Source organism: Sorex araneus, chromosome X, assembly GCF_027595985.1.
Source record: "Sorex araneus isolate mSorAra2 chromosome X, mSorAra2.pri, whole genome shotgun sequence".
Classification (NCBI taxonomy): domain Eukaryota; kingdom Metazoa; phylum Chordata; class Mammalia; order Eulipotyphla; family Soricidae; genus Sorex; species Sorex araneus.
In genome coordinates this window covers 141,195,402-141,217,023 of record NC_073313.1, presented here as the reverse complement: position 1 = coordinate 141,217,023, position 21,622 = coordinate 141,195,402, and the positions used below count along the sequence as shown (strand labels likewise).

At 51.1% G+C, this 21,622-nt stretch overlaps 3 protein-coding genes across 3 annotated transcripts; 1 reads left to right on the top strand and 2 right to left on the bottom strand.

The window, feature by feature from the left end:
* Window positions 1-511: 511 nt before the first annotated feature.
* Window positions 512-8,563, top strand: FOXO4 (forkhead box O4). Its single transcript, XM_004621539.2, has 3 exons — window positions 512-1,406; window positions 5,626-6,691; window positions 6,978-8,563. The coding sequence occupies exons 1-3, from the start codon at window positions 954-956 to the stop codon at window positions 6,983-6,985; spliced, it is 1,527 nt and encodes a 508-aa protein (XP_004621596.1). The 5' UTR covers window positions 512-953; the 3' UTR covers window positions 6,986-8,563.
* Window positions 8,564-9,318: 755 nt separating this feature from the next.
* Window positions 9,319-12,148, bottom strand: CXHXorf65 (chromosome X CXorf65 homolog). Its single transcript, XM_055119946.1, has 6 exons — window positions 12,124-12,148; window positions 11,918-12,004; window positions 11,449-11,583; window positions 10,178-10,246; window positions 9,621-9,727; window positions 9,319-9,414 (listed from the first exon to the last, which is right to left on the bottom strand). The coding sequence occupies exons 1-6, from the start codon at window positions 12,146-12,148 to the stop codon at window positions 9,319-9,321; spliced, it is 519 nt and encodes a 172-aa protein (XP_054975921.1).
* Window positions 12,149-12,973: 825 nt separating this feature from the next.
* On the bottom strand, window positions 12,974-18,049 carry IL2RG (interleukin 2 receptor subunit gamma). The gene is made up of 9 exons (XM_055121928.1): window positions 17,926-18,049; window positions 17,548-17,704; window positions 17,173-17,348; window positions 15,836-15,975; window positions 14,987-15,149; window positions 14,398-14,439; window positions 14,028-14,127; window positions 13,729-13,798; window positions 12,974-13,375 (listed from the first exon to the last, which is right to left on the bottom strand). The coding sequence occupies exons 1-9, from the start codon at window positions 18,038-18,040 to the stop codon at window positions 13,214-13,216; spliced, it is 1,125 nt and encodes a 374-aa protein (XP_054977903.1). The 5' UTR covers window positions 18,041-18,049; the 3' UTR covers window positions 12,974-13,213.
* Window positions 18,050-21,622: the final 3,573 nt, after the last annotated feature.

The window sequence follows — 21,622 nt, the reverse complement described above, 5'->3', positions numbered from 1 at the left end:
GTTTGCAACACGGTCAGCGAGGCGACCCCGAATCGCAGGGGAGTGGGGGAGAAGGGAAGAAGAGAGGGAAACAACGATTTTGGGGAAGAAAAAGTCCGCGACGACCTCGGCTAATCACAGTTCCACCTCCCCATATCCTGCCACGCTGCTCCCCAGCCCTCCTTATCAAAGCCTGGCCGCGGAGCAGGACGGGAAATGTAGTCCTCAGGCCCGAGCAGGGTGGCACGGCCGAGGAACTCGGTTTCCCAACTGGCTCTCCAGGCGCGTGCGCAGATGGCTGCCCCAGCGAGTGGTAAACAGAGACGTCAGGCGGGGGCTGCTGCTTGGAGCAAAACAAAAGGGAAATCCGGGGGGCGGGGGGTGGGGGGGTTTGATTGGGGAATCGGCACAGGAACAAGAGAGGCTGGGGTCTCGGGGACGTAGACCCCCCCCCTTAAGAGTGGGAGGAAGAGAGGAGGCGGGGGGAGGGGGAGCCAGGGGAGGGGCGAGTGACGCTGGGGAGCGGAGCGTGGGGGAGGGCAGAGATACGGGTGGAGGAAATTTGGGAGGAGTGTCGGGGGGCAGCAACTTAAAAGGGGGAGGGAACTGCAGCTAAGAGACGGTCGGTGATGGGAGCGCAATGTATGAGGGGATACCATGCCTGGGGTTTAAAAGAGCAGGAAGCCTAGTGCGAAATCAGAGGCAAAGTGTCTGCGCGAGGCGGAGGTTACAGGTGGTGCCTCCGAAAGAGCTCTGGGGCTGCAGGCTGTAGTGGAGGCGAGGAGCTTGAGAACTGTGTGGCAGGCACCGCTTTGGGGCTCGCGTCCCGGGGCGAGGGGGGGGGAGTTCGCGACTTCTGAAGACTGGCAGGAATGTGCCTCCTGGCCCTCGGTGCTTCCCCCCTGGGGGGAGGCATCGTGAGGGACTGTGGCAGGCTCCTCTGAACGCTGAGCTGCACAGGTCCAACTCCACGTATGGATCCAGGGAATGAGAATTCAGCCACAGGGGCTGCTGCGATCATAGACCTCGATTCTGACTTCGAACCCCAGAGCCGTCCCCGCTCCTGCACCTGGCCCCTTCCCCGGCCAGAGCTCGCTCCAGAGCCGTCGGGGCCACCCGAGGTGGAGCCTGGTCTGGGCGAGAAGGTACACCCGGAGGGGCGTGCAGAGCCGATCCTGTTGCCCTCCCGGCTCCCAGAGCCGGCAGGGGGCCCCCAGACCGGGATCCTGGGGGCTGTAACAGGTCCTCGGAAGGGAGGCTCCCGCCGGAATGCCTGGGGAAATCAGTCATACGCAGAACTCATCAGCCAGGCCATTGAAAGCGCCCCGGAGAAGCGGCTGACACTCGCCCAGATCTATGAGTGGATGGTCCGCACAGTGCCCTACTTCAAGGACAAGGGTGACAGCAACAGCTCGGCAGGATGGAAGGTAACTATGATCCCCCCCTTACCTCTGCCCCAGCACCATCTGCCCCTGACCCCCCCCCTTCTGAGTTCCAATCTGGGGCCCCCTTTTCATCCCCACCCCAGAAATCCACCTTCCATAGTCAATTACACAAACATTTACTTAGGCCATGCTCAGGGCTTGATGCTGGAGGATCACAGATGAATAAGACACTGTCCTTGCCCTGGAGAAAATTGAATTCTCTGCTCCCTGCTAAATACTCCCAGCACTTTGGCTTGGACTGCCCCAAACACTTATTCCTACAGAGAAGTCTTTATCCTATGTACAGCAGGAACTGTGTGGATTCCCCACGTGAACCGAGCCTCCCTACCTTCCCCACCTCCTACCCCAACACCTTTTCTCCCATTCCTGTGGGATTGCTTGAATTCCCTGCTTGTCTCCCAAAACCTCAGTGTAAAGGTACTGTGTAGAGCTGCTCACTCCCTAGGAAGAGGGAATGGAGGGGCAAAAAGGTTCTTGAAACAGTGATCGTCAGGCCTGGGGAAATCGTCGAAGGGGCTGGAGTGCATGCGTTGCATATGGGAGGCCAGGTTTGATCACCAGCACTGCATTGTCTGATGCAACGGACCGACCCCCCTCGACCACGAGCGTTCTGCAGGGTGTGACCCCAAAACAGAATAAGAAAAGTGATATCTATATATTAAGGTAACTGATCTACCAAGAAAAAGGAGCTGTGAGCTGCTACCTGCCTCGGTTTCATTTATAATGCCACCACATTCTCCAGTGAAAGGGGCCATCAAAGATTAAGGAAAACAATTTTAGGTACTGCTGACAAAAATATCAGGCATGAAAAACAGAGAGATAGGGCTCAGAATTTAGAGCACATTGGGTGGGGTGCTAATTTACTTTTCGTAAAGAAATTGAGAAAATAATCTTGAAGGATGCTCTGAAAATTTGTCCTGAGAAATACAGGGTTGTAAGGCCTGGAATGTGGCTCAGAGGTAAAGCCCTGTATGCACAAGACTTGGATTCATATCCCAGCACTGGGGGGAGAAAAAAAAACAAACAAAAACAACAAAGAAATTTAGAGCTCTAGTCACAAAATTCAGGTTCTTCAACCCGTATTGAGGTCTCAGCTCCTAGGAAGTAGTAAGATCAGCATACAAGGAAATAAGGAGGGTGGACTGAGCAGAGAATCTTCTGCTGGACATTAGAGAGCAAGAAATCAGAAATTCAGTAGCCCTATGGGTTGGGCAGAACAAAAAACAGGACAGCTGACTGAGACCCTTGGCACTATTTCTGGGTAGACTGCCACACCACAGTCTTAGTTCAGAAAGAGCTCCTCTCCTTGGACCCGGCCTACACAGCTGTTTTTCTTTTCCCTTAGGTTCATTTTTCCAGGATAGAAGCAATAACTGTGAGCTGTTAGTAACACTGGGAGTGTAATCCCTCCTTAGACTTTTTGATTGTTGTTTTGAGTCCAGACCCCATGGTGCTCAGGGACTATGCCTGGCTCTGTGCTTAGAGATCACTCCTAGAGGGGCCTAAGGAACCCTATGGGGTGCTGGAGATTTAACCCTGGTAGTCTGCGTGCAAGGCAAGCACCTTTACCACTAACGCTAGGTCTCCAGCCCCGCTACTTGATTCTTTGGGGGGAGGGGTTGTTTGTTTTGAGGTGGAGGGGTGCAGTGCCTGGGATTTAAGCCATGTGAGCCCTAATTGGGTGATTTAGTTTACAAAGTCATTTCAGCTTTTATTCTATTCATCTTCACAGAAATTCTGAGGTTCCTCGTTTTTACATATTCTGAAACTTTGGGGTAGAAAATGGTGGAATGCAGACTTGAACTGGGGTCTGATTATAAATCACATGTCCGTCCTGCTAATCGTGCCACTAGATTCTCTTCCCTGGGGCCTCCAAGCCCCTTCACTCTCTATTGGGGGAAGGGGGCGGGGAGCCTCATGCCTGCACTGGCTTTCCTGGTGAGTTGCCAAGGTTACTCCCACCCCACCAGGGGGCGGCACTCACTTAGAACAAGAAATCTCAATCTCAGTGGCTTGGGGAGCAGTTAGCGGTCACCTCTGCCCCCGTCTAACAGGTAAGAGTTAGGGATTTCTAGACACCCTGGCCTTGCCAGAGAGGAAGCTATTCCTATACTGAGGCCTGAAGAAGAGATGAAGAAGAGATGAAGGAATGTGCCCCATGGGTGATAAGAAGTGGGGAGAGCAGTGCACCTTCTCAGGAAATCCAGAGTTAAAGCATAGAAAGGGGGCAGAGGAAGGTGTCACAAATCATTGTGATCTTCGATTCCTAAAAGCCCTGGTCAGATAAACAAGTATGATTCCCTGCAGAAATCAGAAATAGCACTGCAGCCAGAGCAGTTGAAGTGCCATTACTGAAGGTTGCCAGAGAGACCAGGAGCTCTTTGGCTAGAGAGTCCTGGAACTAAAAGCCACTCCAGCATCTTTACCCGGGGAACGGGTCTCCTTATCTGCAGCTCCCGTCAGAAACATATCAAGTGCTTTCTGACTGTCCATAACTTCAGCTTCCTAGTTGCTGCAAGCACTCCTGGGCTCCTCCCTAAACACCGAAGAGTTCCATGTGGGAGGTCAAATGCCCCTAAGGTTAGAGATCTTGTGCACAAATTCCTGAGAAGTAGGGGAAAGGATGTAGAAAAGAGAAGGGAGGTTGGGGGTGAAGGGGAAGAAATACATGAGGATGGTATTTTTACTAGGGAAACTAGTAAAACTAAGCTGCTCTGGGGGCTCAGGAGGCAAAATATCAGCAACTAGGGGATACACAAAGCTTTGAACATCCACAGTACACAAGGGATTACAAAGTGAGCACTCCGGCTTAGAGCACGCTACCTTGTCAGCGTTTGGTCATGAGTTCAAATCCCTGGTGTCTCATAGGTGCTGAATGTACTCCCAGCAGCAGCTGGGCTGTTTGAGCCTAGAAATGCCACTGCTGCAACCATGGGCACCACAAAAAAAATGAGGAGGAATGACTGACTTTTGAAGGGAACTCTCTATCTGAGGATCACCCAGCCATCAGAAAACAAATATTGATTATGTGCTTGGAGTTATATTGATTATGTGCTTGGAGGTTGAGTATGTACTTACTGGCCTTCTGCAGCGACCGTGTTGGGGATTGTTCCAACGCTGTCTGGGTCGTTGGCACATCCTCTGAGGATGCCCATTGAAACACTGCAAACTCCACGATACAGACTGGGTACAGTTGTGGGGAACGGATGAAAAAGCACTTTACAAGAAATTAGGCTGCATAAGGCAAGCTACCGTTTCTTAAAGAGAGGGGACGTGGTAAGTTGGTCTTTGCTAAGCTGGCAGGCTTTAGAAACAGATGACCCTTTCCGCATTAGGGAAGGCCATGGGGCGGAATGTACCCTGTGTATCTGTTCCACACGGCACGGCATGGAAGCCTGGTCCCAGTGTAGTTGAGCATGAGTGACCAGGAATGGGAAGAACTCGAAGGAAATGAATCTTCAAGTCCGGCGGGGGAGGGGGGAGGGTAGAACACTCGCCCTGTTGAGCTTCCCGCCGCTCTGCCTGTTTGGAGAACTGGCTCTGACTCTCGGGATGGGGTTGGTGAGACTTGGGGTGGTGTGAAGCCACTGATCTGAAAACTCCACCCAAACCTGTGTCGAGGAAAGGGGTGGAGCTGGAGCTGTGGCATGCTCTTTCCCACCTGGGAGTTGTCCCTGCCGACCGAGAAGTGCATCTTCCCCACACCCAGCAGTCCCAGGTGGGAGAAACAACACCCTCTGCACTGGAGAGTCACCCCCATAGTCTGGAGCCGAGGCTGAGCAGTTTGTCTCCAGGTGGGAACTTCCCAGAGGGTCCTATGCCCCCTTCCGCCTTTCTTTGCCCCCACCTTCCGCGCCAGGGACTTAACCAGTTTTTTCTTCGGGTTTTTTTTTTTTTGCTTTTTGGGTCACACCCAGCGATGCACAGGGGTTGCTCCTGGTTCTGTGCTCAGGAATCACTCCTGGCGGTGCTCAGGGCATCCTTATGGGATGCTGGGAAGCGAACCCGGGTCAGCCGAGTGCAAGGCAAACGCCCTCCCCGCTGTGCTATCGCTCCAGCCCCAACTTAACCAGTTTTGAGGCTCAAGGAATCCCCTGCTGTGTCCCAGTAGCCTTTTGGACTGCATGCTGACCGGCTCCTGACCTCCCTTTACTAGCACCTCATGCCCCTTTCCTACCCCCTCTGCTTCCCCCCCCCCCAGAACTCGATCCGCCACAACCTGTCCCTGCACAGCAAGTTCATCAAGGTTCACAATGAAGCCACCGGCAAGAGCTCCTGGTGGATGCTGAACCCTGAGGGAGGCAAGAGCGGCAAGGCACCCCGCCGCCGGGCAGCCTCCATGGATAACAGCAGCAAGCTGCTCCGGGGGGGGCGCAGCAAGGCCCCCAAGAAGAAGCCAGCCGTGCTGCCCACTCCACCTGACGGCGCCACGCCAACCAGCCCAGTGGGCCACTTCGCCAAGTGGGCAGGCAGCCCGTGCTCCCGAAACCGCGAGGAAGCCGATGTGTGGACCGCCTTCCGTCCACGAAGCAGTTCCAATGCCAGCACCGTCAGCACTCGGCTCTCCCCCATGAGGCCCGAGTCTGAGGTGCTGGCGGAGGAGGAAATGTCCGCCTCAGTCAGCAGCTACCCAGGGGGGGTCCCCCCCACCCTGAGTGAAGATCTGGAGCTGTTAGATGGGCTCAATCTCACATCCCCCCACTCCCTGCTTTCTCAGAGCAGTCTCTCTGGCTTCTCTCTGCAGCACGCAGGGGTGGCGGGCCCTTTACACACCTACAGCACCTCCCTCTTCAGCCCAGCAGAGGGGCCCCTGGGTGCAGCAGAAGGGTGTTTCTCGAGCACTCAGTCTCTGGAGACCCTGCTCGCTGCCGATAAGCCGCCCCCTCCTGCTGATGTCCTGATGACGCAGGTGGATCCCATTCTGTCCCAGGCGCCGACACTTCTGTTGCTGGGGGGGATTCCTTCGTCCAGCAAGCTGGTTGCTGGCGTCGGCCTCGGCCCCAAGCCCCTCGAGGCCCCGGGCCCCAGCAGTCTGGTCCCCAGCCTTTCTCTCGTAGCGCCCCCTCCCGTGATGGGGGTTGCTCCTCCCATCCCTAAGGCCCTGGTAGCGCCTATGCTCATCCCTCCCGCTGAAGCTCCAAGCCAAGATCGAATGCCTCAGGATCTGGATCTCGACATGTACATGGAGAACCTGGAGTGCGACATGGATAACATCATCAGCGATCTCATGGATGGCGACGAGGGACTGGACTTCAACTTTGAGCCAGGTAGGTACACTGCTCTTGCCCAGCCCCCCGTACCCCTGCCTGCCCCAGCAGGGTCACGTGTGCAACCCCTATGCCTTTCAGCCCTCCCACTCGTGCCAGGATCTGAGCCCAGGGGAGGCGGAGAACAGGAGGGGGCGGGATGTGTGAGTCCTTGGCGCGCTCCTCCTGGGGGACTTGGAGGGAGGTGGTCCGACTGGAGTGGCGTCGTGGCCAGATGGGATCTCCAGACTCCACGGCCCCCAGCCCCAAGACCCTCTTACCTTGCTCTCTGTTCTTCTTCCCACAGATCCCTGAACCGTGGCTGAAAGCTTTCCCCCCCTGCTTCAGAGGTGGAGCCAGGCGTACCCATAGCCACTCTTTACCCTTGACTCCACCCCGGGAACTCGGGCCCCTTCTTTAGCGCTAGGGTGGGGTCTGCTCACACGGGTGTTGAAGAAACAAATGATCAACAAAAAGCTGCCCCACGCGGGCACGCTGGGGTGGGGGGAGGGAAAGGGATGGGAGAAAGGGAGCAGGTTTATTCTCACTGTGCCAATTAGGGGGTAAGGTCCCCTCTTGGGAGTCATCCTTGGCTTCCCCCATTCCCACCCCCTAGGTCTTGCCTTGTAATGTGGGTGGGCTGTGCTGTTGGAAATGTGAAGTCACCAGTGGCCTTACCTCTGCCTTTGGGGGCAGGATATTTTGTAGTCTTATCTGAGTTGGTCCAGGCTAGATGGAACCTGGGACTTTTGTTTTGTTTTTTTGTCTTTGTTTTTGTTTTTTGCAGTGGCCCTTTAGGCCAGTGGAGTTTATGTATGGGGGCAGGGGAGGGTAGTGGGTATCTGGAAGGGCCAAGGTCTGGGCACTGGAGTGGCTCATCAGGCCAAACCACCCTTGGAAGGCTGAAGAGAATAGAAAGACTCTTTTCTAAACCTTTAAGGAAGTATAAACACAAATATTAGAAACTTTGAACAGTGGCAAGGTGCTAGTGATGGAGCAAGTCTTTTCTTTCTAAAGGCTATATGTCAGTGATATGAAGCAAACACTACAGACAATACTTAGGAAAACACAGGCGGGGGGTGGGAGATGAAGAGGAGGCAACTCCATAAGACAGGGAGGGACCCAGGAAAGCTGCCATGGGAGCAGAGCTGAACTAGCAGAGTTCCTGGCGGGACCAGAATGACCAAAATGCAGTCCCGACTTCTCCACATAGTCCGTGAAGCCCTAGCTCCCGATTTCCTGAAGGAAAAGAAAAACTAAGCTAGATCCCCTTATTCTGTCAGGTTGTGCCTGGGAGCGTGTGGCGGTGGCAGGGGGGTTGTGGCCACACTCCCCTGTGGCCCTATCACCGTGGATTAGGACTAAGGTGGGAGAATTGCTCTGGAGGCTCGGGATTAGTCTGTGGCCAGGGGAAGGGGGCGGGAGGGGGAGAGACTGGAAGGAGGGAAAGATTTAGGGCGGTGAAGTTGGGCACAGAGACCTCCCTGTTCAAGGCCCCTGACAGCTGTCCCTGCCCTTCTTCCCCTCGCCTGACTGCAGGGGTTATGTGGAAGCATCTGTGTGGGGACGGGAGGGGAGGGGAGGGACAGAGAAGGGGGAGTTTGGCCAATGGTCTGGGAAATGAGTCTCGATGGAGAGGAATGTGGATCAGGTTTACTAGCACCTGCCAGGGAGGCCATAGGGGGCTCCCTCTTCCCCCACACCAGCCCCCCGAAGCAGCCCCTCCTCCTCCTGAGCCGCCTGTTTGCATTGTCCCCTCCCCCATCCCTGCTGTGGGTTCCCATCATTTCCTGTGTCAGCGCCTGGCCTACCCAGTTTGTCACGTGCTATATTTGAGTGGGGAAGTGTGTCAAATCAATAAATGAATAAATTCAATAAATGTCTATAACCAGCTCTGGTTTCTGCTGCCTCCCCCCCCCCCGTTTGGGCAGGGGAAGGGAGGGGGGCCGCCCGGAAGCACAGAAGTGGGGGTGGGGAATTTGGGTGGCTGGCCAGGGAGGCCAATCTGATCCCCTCACTCCAGCAGAAGTAGGCGGGCTGGAATAGGCTTCCCAAGGGGAGGTAGTCTGATTGAAGAAGCCCCCACCGCCCACTCGACCACAAAGACTCATTGTGTTGTGGACCTCACAGTCTGTCCTCACCCTCACCCATGCCCCAGAGCTCTCCGCTGACCTTCCTCCCCTCTTCAGGGCCTCCATGGGGCCTGAGGCACACTTACACCGTGATGCAGCTGATGGGAAAAGGAGTCTTTCTTGAAAAAAAGGAGCCTCACATTAAACTTTAGGCAGGAAAAATAATACAGAGTTAAGACACATGCCTTGCTTCTGGCTGACCCCCCATCATATCCCCAGCATCACATGGTTCCCCTGACTATCTCTCATCTCCCGGTGTGGCCCTGGAGGCTCTGGATAAACCCTCACAACCCCCACCATCCCCACTGGGGCACCACAAGGTTGGAGCAACACGCCAACCCCGGGTCATCACATTGAACCACTGCCCCCATTGGCTAAGATCTCTGGATCTAAGGGTCCCCGGGGCATCCTAAACATCACTTGGGAGCACCCCCTCATCCCCAAAACAACTCAAGAACAAAAACGAAGCTGCAGTTACTTTATACTAATATTACTGTGGTAACGTAGTTACTTAGGTCAGCGATGTCTATCCCTCCGGTAAAAGTCTGCTCTGGTTTTGTACAGTGGGCCCCTTCTTGTGCTCCCGTCTTCATCTGGTCGTCCTGGTTTTGACTGGAAAAGCAAAGGGAGAGTGTGTAGAATAAATGTGCCCCTACAAGGAAGCTTTCAACTCTCTGGGATCAAAAGCAGGGCACAGAGCTCTGAGGCAGTTCCGGGGCAGGGAGTCTGGAATTTGTAAAAGTCCATCCCCCACCTGCCTCCCCAGTTGTCAACTGACTAGTGCTAAAGAACATCTGGACACATTGGGGAAAACTTACTGGACGTTTCAAAGAGGATCCCATAGGTGTGACCTTTTTGGCCTCTTGGACTTTCAGCATCTTCACCCGGCTTCTTTCCAGGATTTCACATTGCGCGCGCAAGGAGTCTAGGAAGCAGACACACCCACCTCTGAACACTAGAACAACCTAACCTACACATCCTGTCCTCCCATTGGCTCTGAGATCAGCGAGAGTAGTCAGGTCAACCTTGCAGTAATCTAAAAGGGGCTTAAACTTTGCTTTTTTTCCCATGGGAATTGGGATGCAAGACTCCAAAGGCTGAAGAGGAAAAATGAAAATAATCGGGAGGTGACAGGGAGGTGTAGTGAGAAAACTGAGAGGAGGGGTGGACAGGTGAGTGACAAGCACGCAGTTGGAGTGGACTTTCTTAAAGTGGACCTAGATCCCCATCTTAAAGTGGATCGAGATCCCCACCTGCTTTTTCTAAGAGCCTGCAATTCCACCTGCAGAATCGCATCAGTCACACTTTAGGCATTCAATTGTCCAGCTATGTATAGTACATTCCATGGTGTTTTCACCTCCCTCATGCTCCTTACCTAACAGCTCAGGTTCTGGGTTCTTCAGAAGAGGCACAAAAGCTCTGTAGGAGTAAGCAAGTCTGGTCCCTGGGAACACAATAATAGTATTCTCTTTCCAGTCTCTGTCACCCAGTCTCCACCCTTCCAAAGCCCCAGATTTCAGGACCCTCATGTGCAACACTGTCTCATACTATTGTATCTTGTTTCTTATCCACTGGATCTTCCCTAGAATTAGGTCAGGAACATGGCATGAGTGGACTTAACCTATTATCCTAGAAGCAGCAGATTGGTGGGATTTTTGTTTGTTTGTTTGTTTGTTTGTTGGGTCACACCCAGCTCAGGGGTTACTCTTGGCTCTGCACCCAGGAATTACTCCTGGCGACCATATGGGTCAGGTGATCATATGGGATGCCGGGGATTGAACCCAAGTCACTCAAATGCTTGCAAGGCAAACACCCTACCCACTGTGATATCACTCTGGCCCCAAGCAGTAGTTTTTCTTTCTTTTTTTATTTTTTGGCTTTTTGGTGTTTGGGCTTTTGGGCCACACCCAGAAGTATTCAAGGCTTGTTCCTGCCTCTGTGCTCAGGGGCCACTTGTGACAGGCTTTGGGAACCATATATGGTGCCAGAGATTGAACCCAGGTAATACATGTGCAAGGCTGCTATACATACATGTATCAAATAATGTATCAAATACATGTATCAAATAAGGTAATACATGTATCAAACCTTACTATTTGATATTATTATCTCTTTGGCTCTAAGGCAGTAGTCTTTTTTTTGGTTTGATTTGGTTTCTGGGTTTTGGGTCACACCCGGTGTTGCTCGGGTTTACATCTGGTTCTGCACTCAGTGAACATTTCTGGCAGTGCTCAGGGTATCTGGGATAGTACCCAGGTCAGATGCATGCAAGGCAAGCACCCTGCCCACTGTACTTATCTCCCTAGCCCTCTTCCCCTGCCTGCCCCCCCACACACACTGGTAGTTAGTCATGTTAGACTAACTAAAGATGATCAGTTTGAATCAAGTTGAGGATATTCTATTTGGGCCTCAGAGACTGGGCCACATTGTACATTTTCGAGGGCCTGTCCTGGCTCCATGCTTAGAAATCACTCCTCGTGGTGTCAGGGGAACTTATGTGGTTCCAGGTTTCGAACCAAGCATCCAGCATATACTCAGCCTGATGAACTCTCTCTCTCACTGGCCCAAGGGTGCCCTATTTTAAGAGCAAAGGTCATGATCATTCCTGAGGTTCTCTTTATCTTTGGGAATGCCCCACACATCTACCTGGTGCTCCACGCTCAATTTTACAAACAAAGTAAGTGTTTCGAGGTGTTAGGAATTTGGTGGCGTATTCTCCTGGGGTCTTCATCAGGAAAAACAACTTCATGGTTCCAGTTTCTTCACACAAATCAATGATGTCTAGAGGGAGATGGCAGTTGTGGAAACAAGTAAAGAGAGCAGAGGCAAAAGGGCCAGTCAGCCTATCCAGAGTGGGTTCAAGGAAACTATCAGGATTGAAGAAGCATTCTCTTTTCCAGAATGAGAGTTTGGGGGCCAGAGAGATAGTGTAAAGGGCAGAGCTCATGTTGCATATATGGGAGACCCAGGTTCGATCTCTGTTACTATATGATACATGAATAATGATCCACCAAACACCACTAAGTTTGACCCAATCTCCAAGAAAGGGGAATATGTAGGAAGTAGAGATGGATCTCTAACCCCTGGACATTAGTTCCCTCCCCAAACTCCTCACCTGTTTTGGTTAACCCCACTTTTTTCCTGGTGTACAGCAGTAACTGGAGAATAGTGCAATTGATATTGACCAGAAACTGTTCATTATCTAAGAAGAGATGAGATGAGTCATGGGACCCTTCTCTCAATACAGGATCCCTATGATCTTCACTACCCTCAAACTTCTGCGACCCTCCACACAGACTCCATCTCTGTTGTACCCCTCACCTGCATGCTTGATATAGATGAACATGGTCTGGAGACCCCACTCCTCAGAAAAAAGCTTGATGAATCATAATTAAAAAGGGTACTCTAGAGACTTAGGGGTAGAGAAAAAATGACTCCATTTGAATAGAGGGTTGGAGAGACAGGTGGAATCCATAGGTCTAGATGACTTAGAAAGAGCAGACAAGAGACCACTACACTTGTGACTAAGCAGTATGCTAAGGAGAGGGGTCTGACTGCAGCTGAGGGATTATGAGGTCAGAAGTGACACGTATGACAGGAAGTGGGGTAATAGAAGAGAATAGCTTGGGCATGGACTGTAAAATATTTGTTGGGATTGGGGGCAAAGGGGGAATTTAACTCTAAATGGGGGGGGGCTGGAGCAATAGCACAGCAGGTAGGGCATTTGCCTTGCACGTGGCCAGACCCGGGTTCAATTCCCAGCATCCCATATGGTCCCCTGAGCACTGGCAGGAGTAATTCTTGAGTACAGAGCCAGGAGTTACCCCTGAGCATCGCTGGGTGTAACCCAAAAAGCAAAAAATAAATAAATAAATAAATAAATAAATAAATAAATAAATAAATAAATAAATAGGACCCTGAAAGGAGGGCAGGCCACCTAAAGAAAAGCTTTTGGAACTGTCCTCTTTCCTGGTTAATTGATAGTAAGTGCTGTGGCTTCCATAGCCTGAGTCTGGTACTCCTGTTACCTGCTCTCAGTGCCATACCTCCCATATTTTCGTATCCCATATTTCCCACCCATCCCCCGAAACAGACATTTTTGATCCTTGTCAACAGAAGCTTTATTTCTCATTTATTCTGGAACAACAGAAAGGTAAGAAAGGTAGACGAAAAGAGGCAGGGTGGCCTGCTGTGAAGAGGAAGGCTAGCTCAGGGGAGATGGAAGCAGGCACCGGGCAAAGGTGAGAATGATGAATGAGGGGGAACCGTTCAAAATTAGCGGCAGTGGGATGGGGAATTGTGATGCTGCAAGGCTGGCATTGGAGTCACTCTGGTTGGAAGTTAGTACAATTTAAGGTGACAGGACTCTAATTCTGTCCACTTCAGAACTCAGGTTTCAGGTTTCAGGGTATCACATGGGGGGCCAGTAGGGACCGTGTTGGGTGCAAGGGGAGCCTCCAGGCACCTCCACCAGGGCCCCTCCTTTTGGGGGAATCTCACTGACGTGGCAGAGCCGTTCGCTGTAGTCTGGCTGCAGACTCTCTGCCAATCCCTTAGACACGCCGCTCCAGGCCTAAAGACAGACATCTTCAGGTCAGGGGTCAACCAGGGCAGGAAGCAAAAGATCCAGGCTGTGTGCCAAGGGAGCTCCCCCGACATCTGCAACCAATGTGATTGCAGACTGGACACACAGACCGCTGGCCCCCACCCCCACCCCATGCCACGGATTTCATCTTACTCAACCAATGTATAATCAGTCCTCTGCCTCTCTCTGCCCAGTCACTCAGCCCCAAATTGGTGGCCACATCCTGACAGTTTAGTATAGGCCCCCCCCCCGCCCCTCCCTCCTACCCCACCCCGACTTCGCCTTGCTGGTAGGCAGTCAGCAATGAACAGACTATGGTCTGCTTATGACAATGTTCTCACCGAAAAGTTCCCATGGTATTCGGTAACCAGATCCTCCAGGTTCTTGAGGGTAGGAATTCGGGGCATGGCCCTGAGGGGGAGGAAAAGGGAGCAAGAACACATGGACTAAGCTCTTTTGTTACCCTTCTGTCAGGTCTCTCAGACTGAATGAAGGGAGCCTGTGTGCTCCAGCTTCCCTCCATCACCACACCCACCTGTGGGGATACCACCCTCTACACCTAGAGACCCTTAGTTACCCCCCCCTGCTATTTCCAGCTAACTGCTACTTCCCATGTTTATCTGGGTTGCCCAAGTCTCACCTTTTCAGACAGCAATATATGCAGATGAGGCCAATAATCAAAGCCATGGAGCCAAGGGGGATAATCACAGTCTCCCACATAAACAATGAAAAGTTATCTACTGAAAAGAGGAAAGGAAAATAGACCAAATATTTGTCACGTCCCCACTACTGCCAACATTTACAGACTCTCCACTTGGTGCTAAACACTGACTGAATATTTAATCCAACCAACTGTGTGTGTAGTGGGGAGGGATTATGATCTCCATTTCACAGATGAGGAAAAAGGAACAAAAGATTGTATTAAAGTGTCCAAGGTCAAAGAGATAACAAGTAACAAAAGCAGTTTTCTACCCCAGGGCTGGGCATATAGCTCAGTGGTAATCACTTACCTTGTGTGTGTTGTAAGGCACTGGTTTCGGTTCCTGACCCTGCTAAAAAAAAAAAAAACATTTTGGGGCTGGAGTGGTAGCACAACGGGTAGGGCATCTGCCTTGCACATGGCCAACTGGGTTCAATTCCCAGCATCCCATATGGTCCCCTGAGCACCACCAGGAGTAATTCCTGAGTGCACAGCCAGGAGTAACCCCGGAGAATCGCCAGGTGTGACCCAAAAAGCAAAAAAAAAAATATTTTTTCCCTTGTTACACATTCCTAGGGTCTCAGTGTGGCTTTAGAGCACCTGCCACTCATGTATCAGGCCTTACATCCAATCCCAAACAAAGCAATGCACTGTAGCAAAAGTCATCTTCCCCACAGAGGTGTTTGGGAATGCTGTAGGGAAGTCTGAACCATTCTGTCTTCCCTATGAGCAGGCCTTACAAAATCTTGCTTCCTGGAGGACAGGGTCCAACAGTAAACAGGGCCATGTGCTACAAGTTTGGGGGCCTTAGGGGTGGGAGATAGAGCAAATGATACTGATACTAGGAAGGTTGAAATGCTGGGTTTCTATACAGAGGCCACGCACTAGACCCATCTTACTCTTTAAATTATTGCTTCCCCACTTGATTGGATGACTCCATTCACTCCAAAGCTGAGAGCTTCCGCAGAGAGGGTTATAGCGGCTCTGAACACGGAATGTGTAGAGTTTCTGCCCATCCACACTAGGCAGAGAGAGTCTATTTCTTTGGCCCACTGATTGTTCCTTGGAGACAAAAGGGGTAAAGGATAGGGAAAAAGATATAAAAGATATAAAAGAAGGGTGAATAAGAACTACTACTCCACCTCCATGCTATCTTCTGAGGTCCTCCATCCTTTCTTTTCATTTAGTTCATTTTTACTATAGTGAAGGTAATGCATTTACAATGATGCTGACATTGATGTCCTTGGTGAACACAGCTCCATCCTCTCTTAACATCCTCTCTTCCTGTACTAAAATCTTATGCCTCCACCCCAGATACCCAGAAAGGCATTATTTTTGTTTATACTTGCCTGTCTGGTGCTGGGAAATATGGGAAAGGAAGTCTTTTTCTTTTTTTTTTTTGCTTTTTGGGTCACACCCGGCGATGCACATGGGTCACTCCTGGCTCTGCACTCAGAAATTATCCCTGGCAGTGCTCAGGGAACCATGTGGGATGCTGGGACTCGAACTCGGGTCAGCCGCGTGCAAGGCAAACGCCCTACCCTCAGTGCTATCGCTCCAGCCCGGGGGAAAGGAAGTCTTAATGAAGACTCACTGGGTATAATAGGATCAGGACTTGGAGGAGGATGGAGGGTGGAGGATGGACAAAGAGCAGGAACTTAGGATCAGGCTGTTCTATTTGACAGACTGAATCCTTTCCCCTCTCTTGTTTGGCCTTAGCTGCTAAATTCATATCCTGAGTCACTTACCGTCCAGCTGTGGTCCAGATTACTTCGGTACTGTACTCGGTACTCCAAACAGTTATTCGGCAAGCTGCTATTCCAGGTCAATTCTAGCTGGAATTCACTTAGGTTGCGAAGTGTTAGATTCTCTGGAGCCCAGGGGATCACTGGAGAAATGTGTACATGTTTACATGCAAGGTTATTCCCTGACCTAGAACAGTCTTCATGATCCTGAAGTTTATGTCTCTTTTGTTGTTGTTTTGTTTTGGGGCCACACCCAGAGATGCTCAGGGGAAACTCTTGGTTCTGCACTCAAGATTTGCTCCTGGAAGTGCCCAGGGAACCATTTGGGATGCCAGGAATTCTACCCGAACTGGCCATGTGCAAGGCAAGCGTTCACTCACCATACTATCTCTTCAGCCACTAAAGGTAGTATCTCTTATCCCGTCACTTTTCCTCAGCCCTACCTCTCACTTCTTTTCTTCTCAATTACCCTTCTACGGATAGTTTTATTTTTAGTGGTACTGGGATCAAAGGACTGGAGCAGGGGCTGGAGCGATAGCACAGCGGGTAGGGCGTTTGCCTTGCACACGGTCGACCCGGGTTCAATTCCCAGCATCCCATATGGTCCCCTGAGCACCGCCAGGAGTAATTCCTGAGTGCAGAGCCAGGAGTAACCCCTGTGCATCGCCAGGTGTGATCCAAAAAGAAAAAAAAAACAACAAAGGACTGGAGCAACAGCACAGCAGGTAGGGCGTTTGCCAAAAACAGTAACAAGTCTCACAATGAAGATGTTACTGGTGCCTGTTCGAGCAATTCGATGAACAACAGGACGACAGTGCTACTGGGGATCAAATACATGGTTTCCACATGTTAGCATGTGTTCTACCACTAAACCATACCCCCAGGCCCCCCGAGTACACTTTTATATAGTTTTTTTTGGAGGCAGGCACACCCGGTGGTGCTCAGAATTTACTCCTGGCTCAGTGCTCAGTGATCAGTACTGGCAGTGCCAGGGAGCCGTATGCAATGTTGGGGATCAAACCCAGATCAGCTGCAGACAAGGCGAACATCTTATCTTTGTGTTATCTCTAAACCCTCTCAAATACTCTTATATTAAAGAACACAGCTCCAGGGGCTGGGGAGATAGTTCAATGTGCTGATTGCATGCTTTGTTTTCGAGGCCCAAGTTTGATCCTTGGCATCGGATGGCCCCTTGAGCAATGCCCAGAACCGTGACTCCAGCACTGTCAGCTATAGCCCCCAAATGAAAAAAAATTAAATAAACAAACAAAAAAGACCATCCCATCCGTATACTAAAGCGCCCTACAATATCTCTGCTTTCAGGTCTCTTTCCGTGTTACCCAGATTCTGCAGTTTCAGCTTCTTTGTGGCCTGCCTCCTCGGTTCTGAGGCATCCTGGAGCTGCACAACAAATGTGGAGTAGAAGTAGGCTTGGATCTTGTTTTGGGGAAACCAGCAGCCCGAAGTGATCTCTCCAGAGAACAGGTAATGACCGCATTCCTGGAGTTTATTAAACCTGGGGAAGAGGTAAAAGGAAGAGCGGCAGTGAAGTCAATTGGTGGTCTAAAGAGCTGTCACCCCAGATCTGAATTGACCTCCGATTTAGCCCACAAGAAAACAGTTGCAAAGCCGGGGATGCTGGCTACCCTCTTTCTTGGTCCCCGCAGAGCCTATCAAATTCATTCCCCTTCCTCTTCCCGCTTCCCTTCTCATACCCGTAGTGCAGAGTCAGGTTGGTAGGCTGGGTCTCAGAGCTGCTGTTCCATGTGCAATTCATGTACTCACGATTGAACACAAAACACTGAACCTCTGGGAGGGGTAGGGTGGAGACACTGAGGGTGCCAGCGGGTGGTGGAGCCGTCAGGAAGTAATCTGGCTTAGGGAGAAAAATGAGATGGGGGAGGGAAAATAGACCGGATGGTCAGAAGAAGGAACTGAACTACACGAAGCCAGGGACCTCCCCCACGCTCCCCAGAATCCTCTTAAATCCTGCCCATCTAATTGGAAAAGCCGTGGCAGGGTCCACGTTTCTGTCAGCGGCCCCTTCCCACAGCCTCCCTTCTCGCCAACCCTTCCAGTCCCAGGTTTCCCACCAGCTATGATGTCTTCATTCCCACTGGATGGGGTGTCCTTGGTGCTCAGCCCCACCCCCAGCAGAAGCAGTTGCAGGAATAAGAGAGAGCTGAGTGGCAGTGATGACTTCAACATGGCGCTTGCTTTTCGTCCTCTGGGTGTTGATTGTGTGAGGAACCTTTGCCCTCAGCCCTCTACTCTTCCCCACCCACACATTTCCTTTTGTCATAGCTTCCGGTGGAAAGAACCTTAAAAAACCAGGGCTCTACAGAGGTGTGGCAAATGTATGCTGTGACATAGGCTAAGTCCTCTGGGTGACTGGGTATTAAATCCAATCTGTAGGTGGAATGCCACCACTGGGACGGGCTGTGAAGTAGACACTAATACAGTATCGACACAGACGCAAACCTCCTTAGACCACCCAGATTTAGGGAAGGATCCATTCCCCATCCCCACTATGCCCAAGCCTGTGCTCATATAAATAATTTTTAGATTATGTAGCAGAGGGTCTGATGACCCCCCCTACTTATGCTATGTTCATTTATGCTATGGTGATTCAGGCTCAATCGCCCCCAAATATTTGTCACAGCTCTATCACCTTGGGTGGATGGAAATACAGGCTTTGTTTTATTTTATGTTTACATCCTATGTGCTCAGGGCTATTCCTGGCTCTGGACTCAGGTATCACAGCTGGTGGGACTCAAAGGAACATACAGAGTGTCAGGGATGGAACCTGGGTCAGCTGCATGTAAGTCAAGCTTACCTTACTCACTGTACTATCTCTCCCGTCCAGGAAAATACAGTCTTGGCTCCTGTGGGTGCATAGATAGCTGACTTTTCTCTGACTGAATCAAACCAGAATGTTTTTTCTTAGCTACCGTTTGAGTTGGATCCCTGTTGAGACTGGTTGGTGAGGTCTGACTTTGGAGTCTGGAAATAGAGAAGCAACAATAGTAGCTTCAAACTACTCATCATCCCCCAAGTGTGTTTCTTTTATTGTGTTCCCTATCTCAGTTAATGGTATCATCACTCTCTCAGTCACCCAGTCTTAAGATCCCAAAGTCATCTTCCTATTCCTCCTTCTCTCGCCCTGAGAGATCAATCAGCTCTCCTTCTGCAGTGTTTCTTCGAGCATTCGCCTTTCCATGACCATAGCCTTTCATTCCCCGTAGTCATAATTATTACTAGAACCCACAAGCTGATCTCCCTTTGAAAAGACTCACTGCTCTCTAATTCATTCTTCTTCCTGTTGCCAGATTGATCTTCCTCCAAAACCAGAGCTGATTGGAGATAATAGTTACAGAAATTGTTTGTTCAACTGACCTTCACTGAGTATTGAATATGTGCCCGGGTTCGGCACTTATGTTCTAACACACCTTAGTTCTTTGCGGGTTAAAATTCCTCGAGGTTGGGCCCAAAGAGATAGTAGGTAAGTTGCTTGCCTTCCATGCAGCAGACCCTGGTTTGAATCCCCAGCACCACATATGGTCCCTTAAGCATCAGATAGGATCACTCTTGAGCACAGAGCCAGGAAAAGTGCCTTCCCAACCCAGCATTGCAGAATGTGCCCCACCTCAAAAAAGTTCTTTAGGGTTAGATCAAATGTTAATGAGCTGGGGTGGAGCAATAGCACAGCAGGTAGGGCAGACCCGGATTCAAATCCCAGCATCCCATAGGGTCCCCTGAGCACCGCCAGGAGTAATTCCTGAGTGCATGAGCCAGGAGTAACTCCTGTGCATCGCCGGGTGTGACCCAAAAACAAACAAACAAACAAACAAAACCAAAAGTCATTTGGCTTCCCATCAGCATGCGGTAGTATTTTTTGTTTGTTTTTTGGGGGCCCCACCTGGTGGCTCTCAGAAATTCCCGGCTCTGCGCTCAGGGATCACTTCTGTATGCAGTGCTGGGATTAGAACCTGAGTTGACTAAGGCAAGGCATGCTCCTTAAACTCTGTGCAATCTCTCAGGCCCTTCTATAACATATTTTTGTTTGTTTTGGGGCCACATTGAGCAATGGTCAGGGGTGACTCCTGGCTCTGCACTCAGGAATCATTCCTAGTGGTGCTCGGGGATGCGAGGGATTGAACCCGGTTTGCAAGTGTGCAAAGCAAGCACCCTACCTGCTGTACTATCTCTCCAGGTCCTCAGTGACATTTTTATTGCTACTTCAATTACTTTTATTATTTATTGTTATTCACGGCAGAGCCTGGCAAGTTACCTGTGGCGTATAGGATATGCCAAAAACAGTAACAATAACTCTCACAATGAGAGATGTTACTGGTGCCCGCTCGAACAAATCGATGGGCAACGGGATTTATTGTTATTTATTTATTATTGTTATAGAATCCATCTAAAAGGTAAAACAAAATGTAAAGATTATTGGTGCTAGGGACCAGAGAAGAGAGAATACAGGGGGAAAGGCACATGCCTAGCATGTAGTAGACCAGGTTAGAATCCTTGGGGTGCAGCCCTGGAGGCCCCCAAGCTGGCAGAGGAGACCTGGTTAGTCCCAGGCACAGGAGGGCCCCAGCGTCACCAGTTCCTCTAGCCTCCCCAGTTGGCCAAGCACCATGGGAACCCACGGCACTCTGAGAACCACTTGAGAGCACCCCTTACCCCACGAATTTTGACTGTATAGAGTCAAGAAATTATCCCAGTCTCATCTGTTATCTAGTAGCTGCCCCATAATAATGTGGCAATTAACCCTCCACTCTTTAAAAAAATATTTATAGTTTTCTTTTATTTTCTTTTAATTTTTTAAAACCATCTACTATCCAAGGTCAGCTTCCTCATCTATAAAATAGAGACACAATAACTTGAGTTTTTATACCTATTCCTGTTTGCGGATTGAAGTAGCTAATTAAAACACTTAGTAGGTACCTCTTCCGCTAGAACAATGGTTCTTAATCTGGAATCCCGGGGAATTTAGGAGACATGTATTGTGGTACATTTTATATTTTTTATGGTTTGGGGCCACACCGGCTGTGTTCAGGGGTTACTCCTGGCTCTGCCTTTAGGAATTCCTCCTGGCCGTCCTCCGGGGATCAGATGGGATGCCGGATCAAAACTGGGTCGGCGGGCGTGCAAGGCCAGCATCCTGCTGGCTGTTATTATCTCTTCGCCCCGCTTGGTGCATCTTTCTGGGAAAGGCATCCGGGACACAGAAGGTCTCTCCTTCCTGTCGGGGAAGAAGGAAGCACAGGTATAGCTTCTACCAGCATTTTACAAAGGGTTGTGAATCAGAAAGGGTTACAATCCTCAGGGGTGCACCCTAAAGGCCCGGGGCGGGATGAGAACCTGCATCCCAGTGGGGGGTTCACTGGCTCTTTCTTAAGCATTCAGTTTGTGAATTGCATTCCGCTTGTGAATTTCATCACCGTGTTGAAGAACGAACCCATTTTTCAGATGCCCAAACGAACGCTCTCGCGCCCTTACTCTAGGCCCAGGAGGCGAGGCAGCCGGAGGCCAGCCCCGGGGTCGCCCCCCGCCCCCCGCCCGGGCCGAGCGCGCTCCCACGGCGCCCCGGCCTCGTTGAAAGCCCGCCTGGGCGGCCCCGGCTGAAAAGGCTCCCGGGCCGCGAAGCCCCGCCCCCCGCCGGGCCCGGCCCCGCCCCCGTTGCGGTTGGTATTGTCCGACGGTTCCCGGCGTCCCTCGGTTCCCCTCGGGAGTTTCCGGCAAAGATCGCGCGTGCCTCGCGTGCCCCCTCGCCGGCTCTCG

Coding starts and splice junctions, on each gene's coding strand:
- FOXO4 (XM_004621539.2), top strand. CDS start 954: ATGGATCCAGGGAATGAGAATTCAGCCACAGGGGCTGCTGCGATCATA. Junction 1,407..5,625: donor ACAGCTCGGCAGGATGGAAG/GTAACTATGATC, acceptor CCCCCCCCCCAG/AACTCGATCCGCCACAACCT.
- CXHXorf65 (XM_055119946.1), bottom strand. CDS start 12,148: ATGTTCATCTATATCAAGCATGCAG. Junction 12,005..12,123: donor CATCTATATCAAGCATGCAG/GTGAGGGGTACA, acceptor ATCTCTTCTTAG/ATAATGAACAGTTTCTGGTC. Junction 9,415..9,620: donor GATCCTCTTTGAAACGTCCA/GTAAGTTTTCCC, acceptor TTGCTTTTCCAG/TCAAAACCAGGACGACCAGA.
- IL2RG (XM_055121928.1), bottom strand. CDS start 18,040: ATGTTGAAGTCATCACTGCCACTCAGCTCTCTCTTATTCCTGCAACTG. Junction 14,128..14,397: donor TGCCTTACAACACACACAAG/GTAAGTGATTAC, acceptor TCCTCTTTTCAG/TAGATAACTTTTCATTGTTT. Junction 13,799..14,027: donor ATATATTGCTGTCTGAAAAG/GTGAGACTTGGG, acceptor CCTCCCCCTCAG/GGCCATGCCCCGAATTCCTA.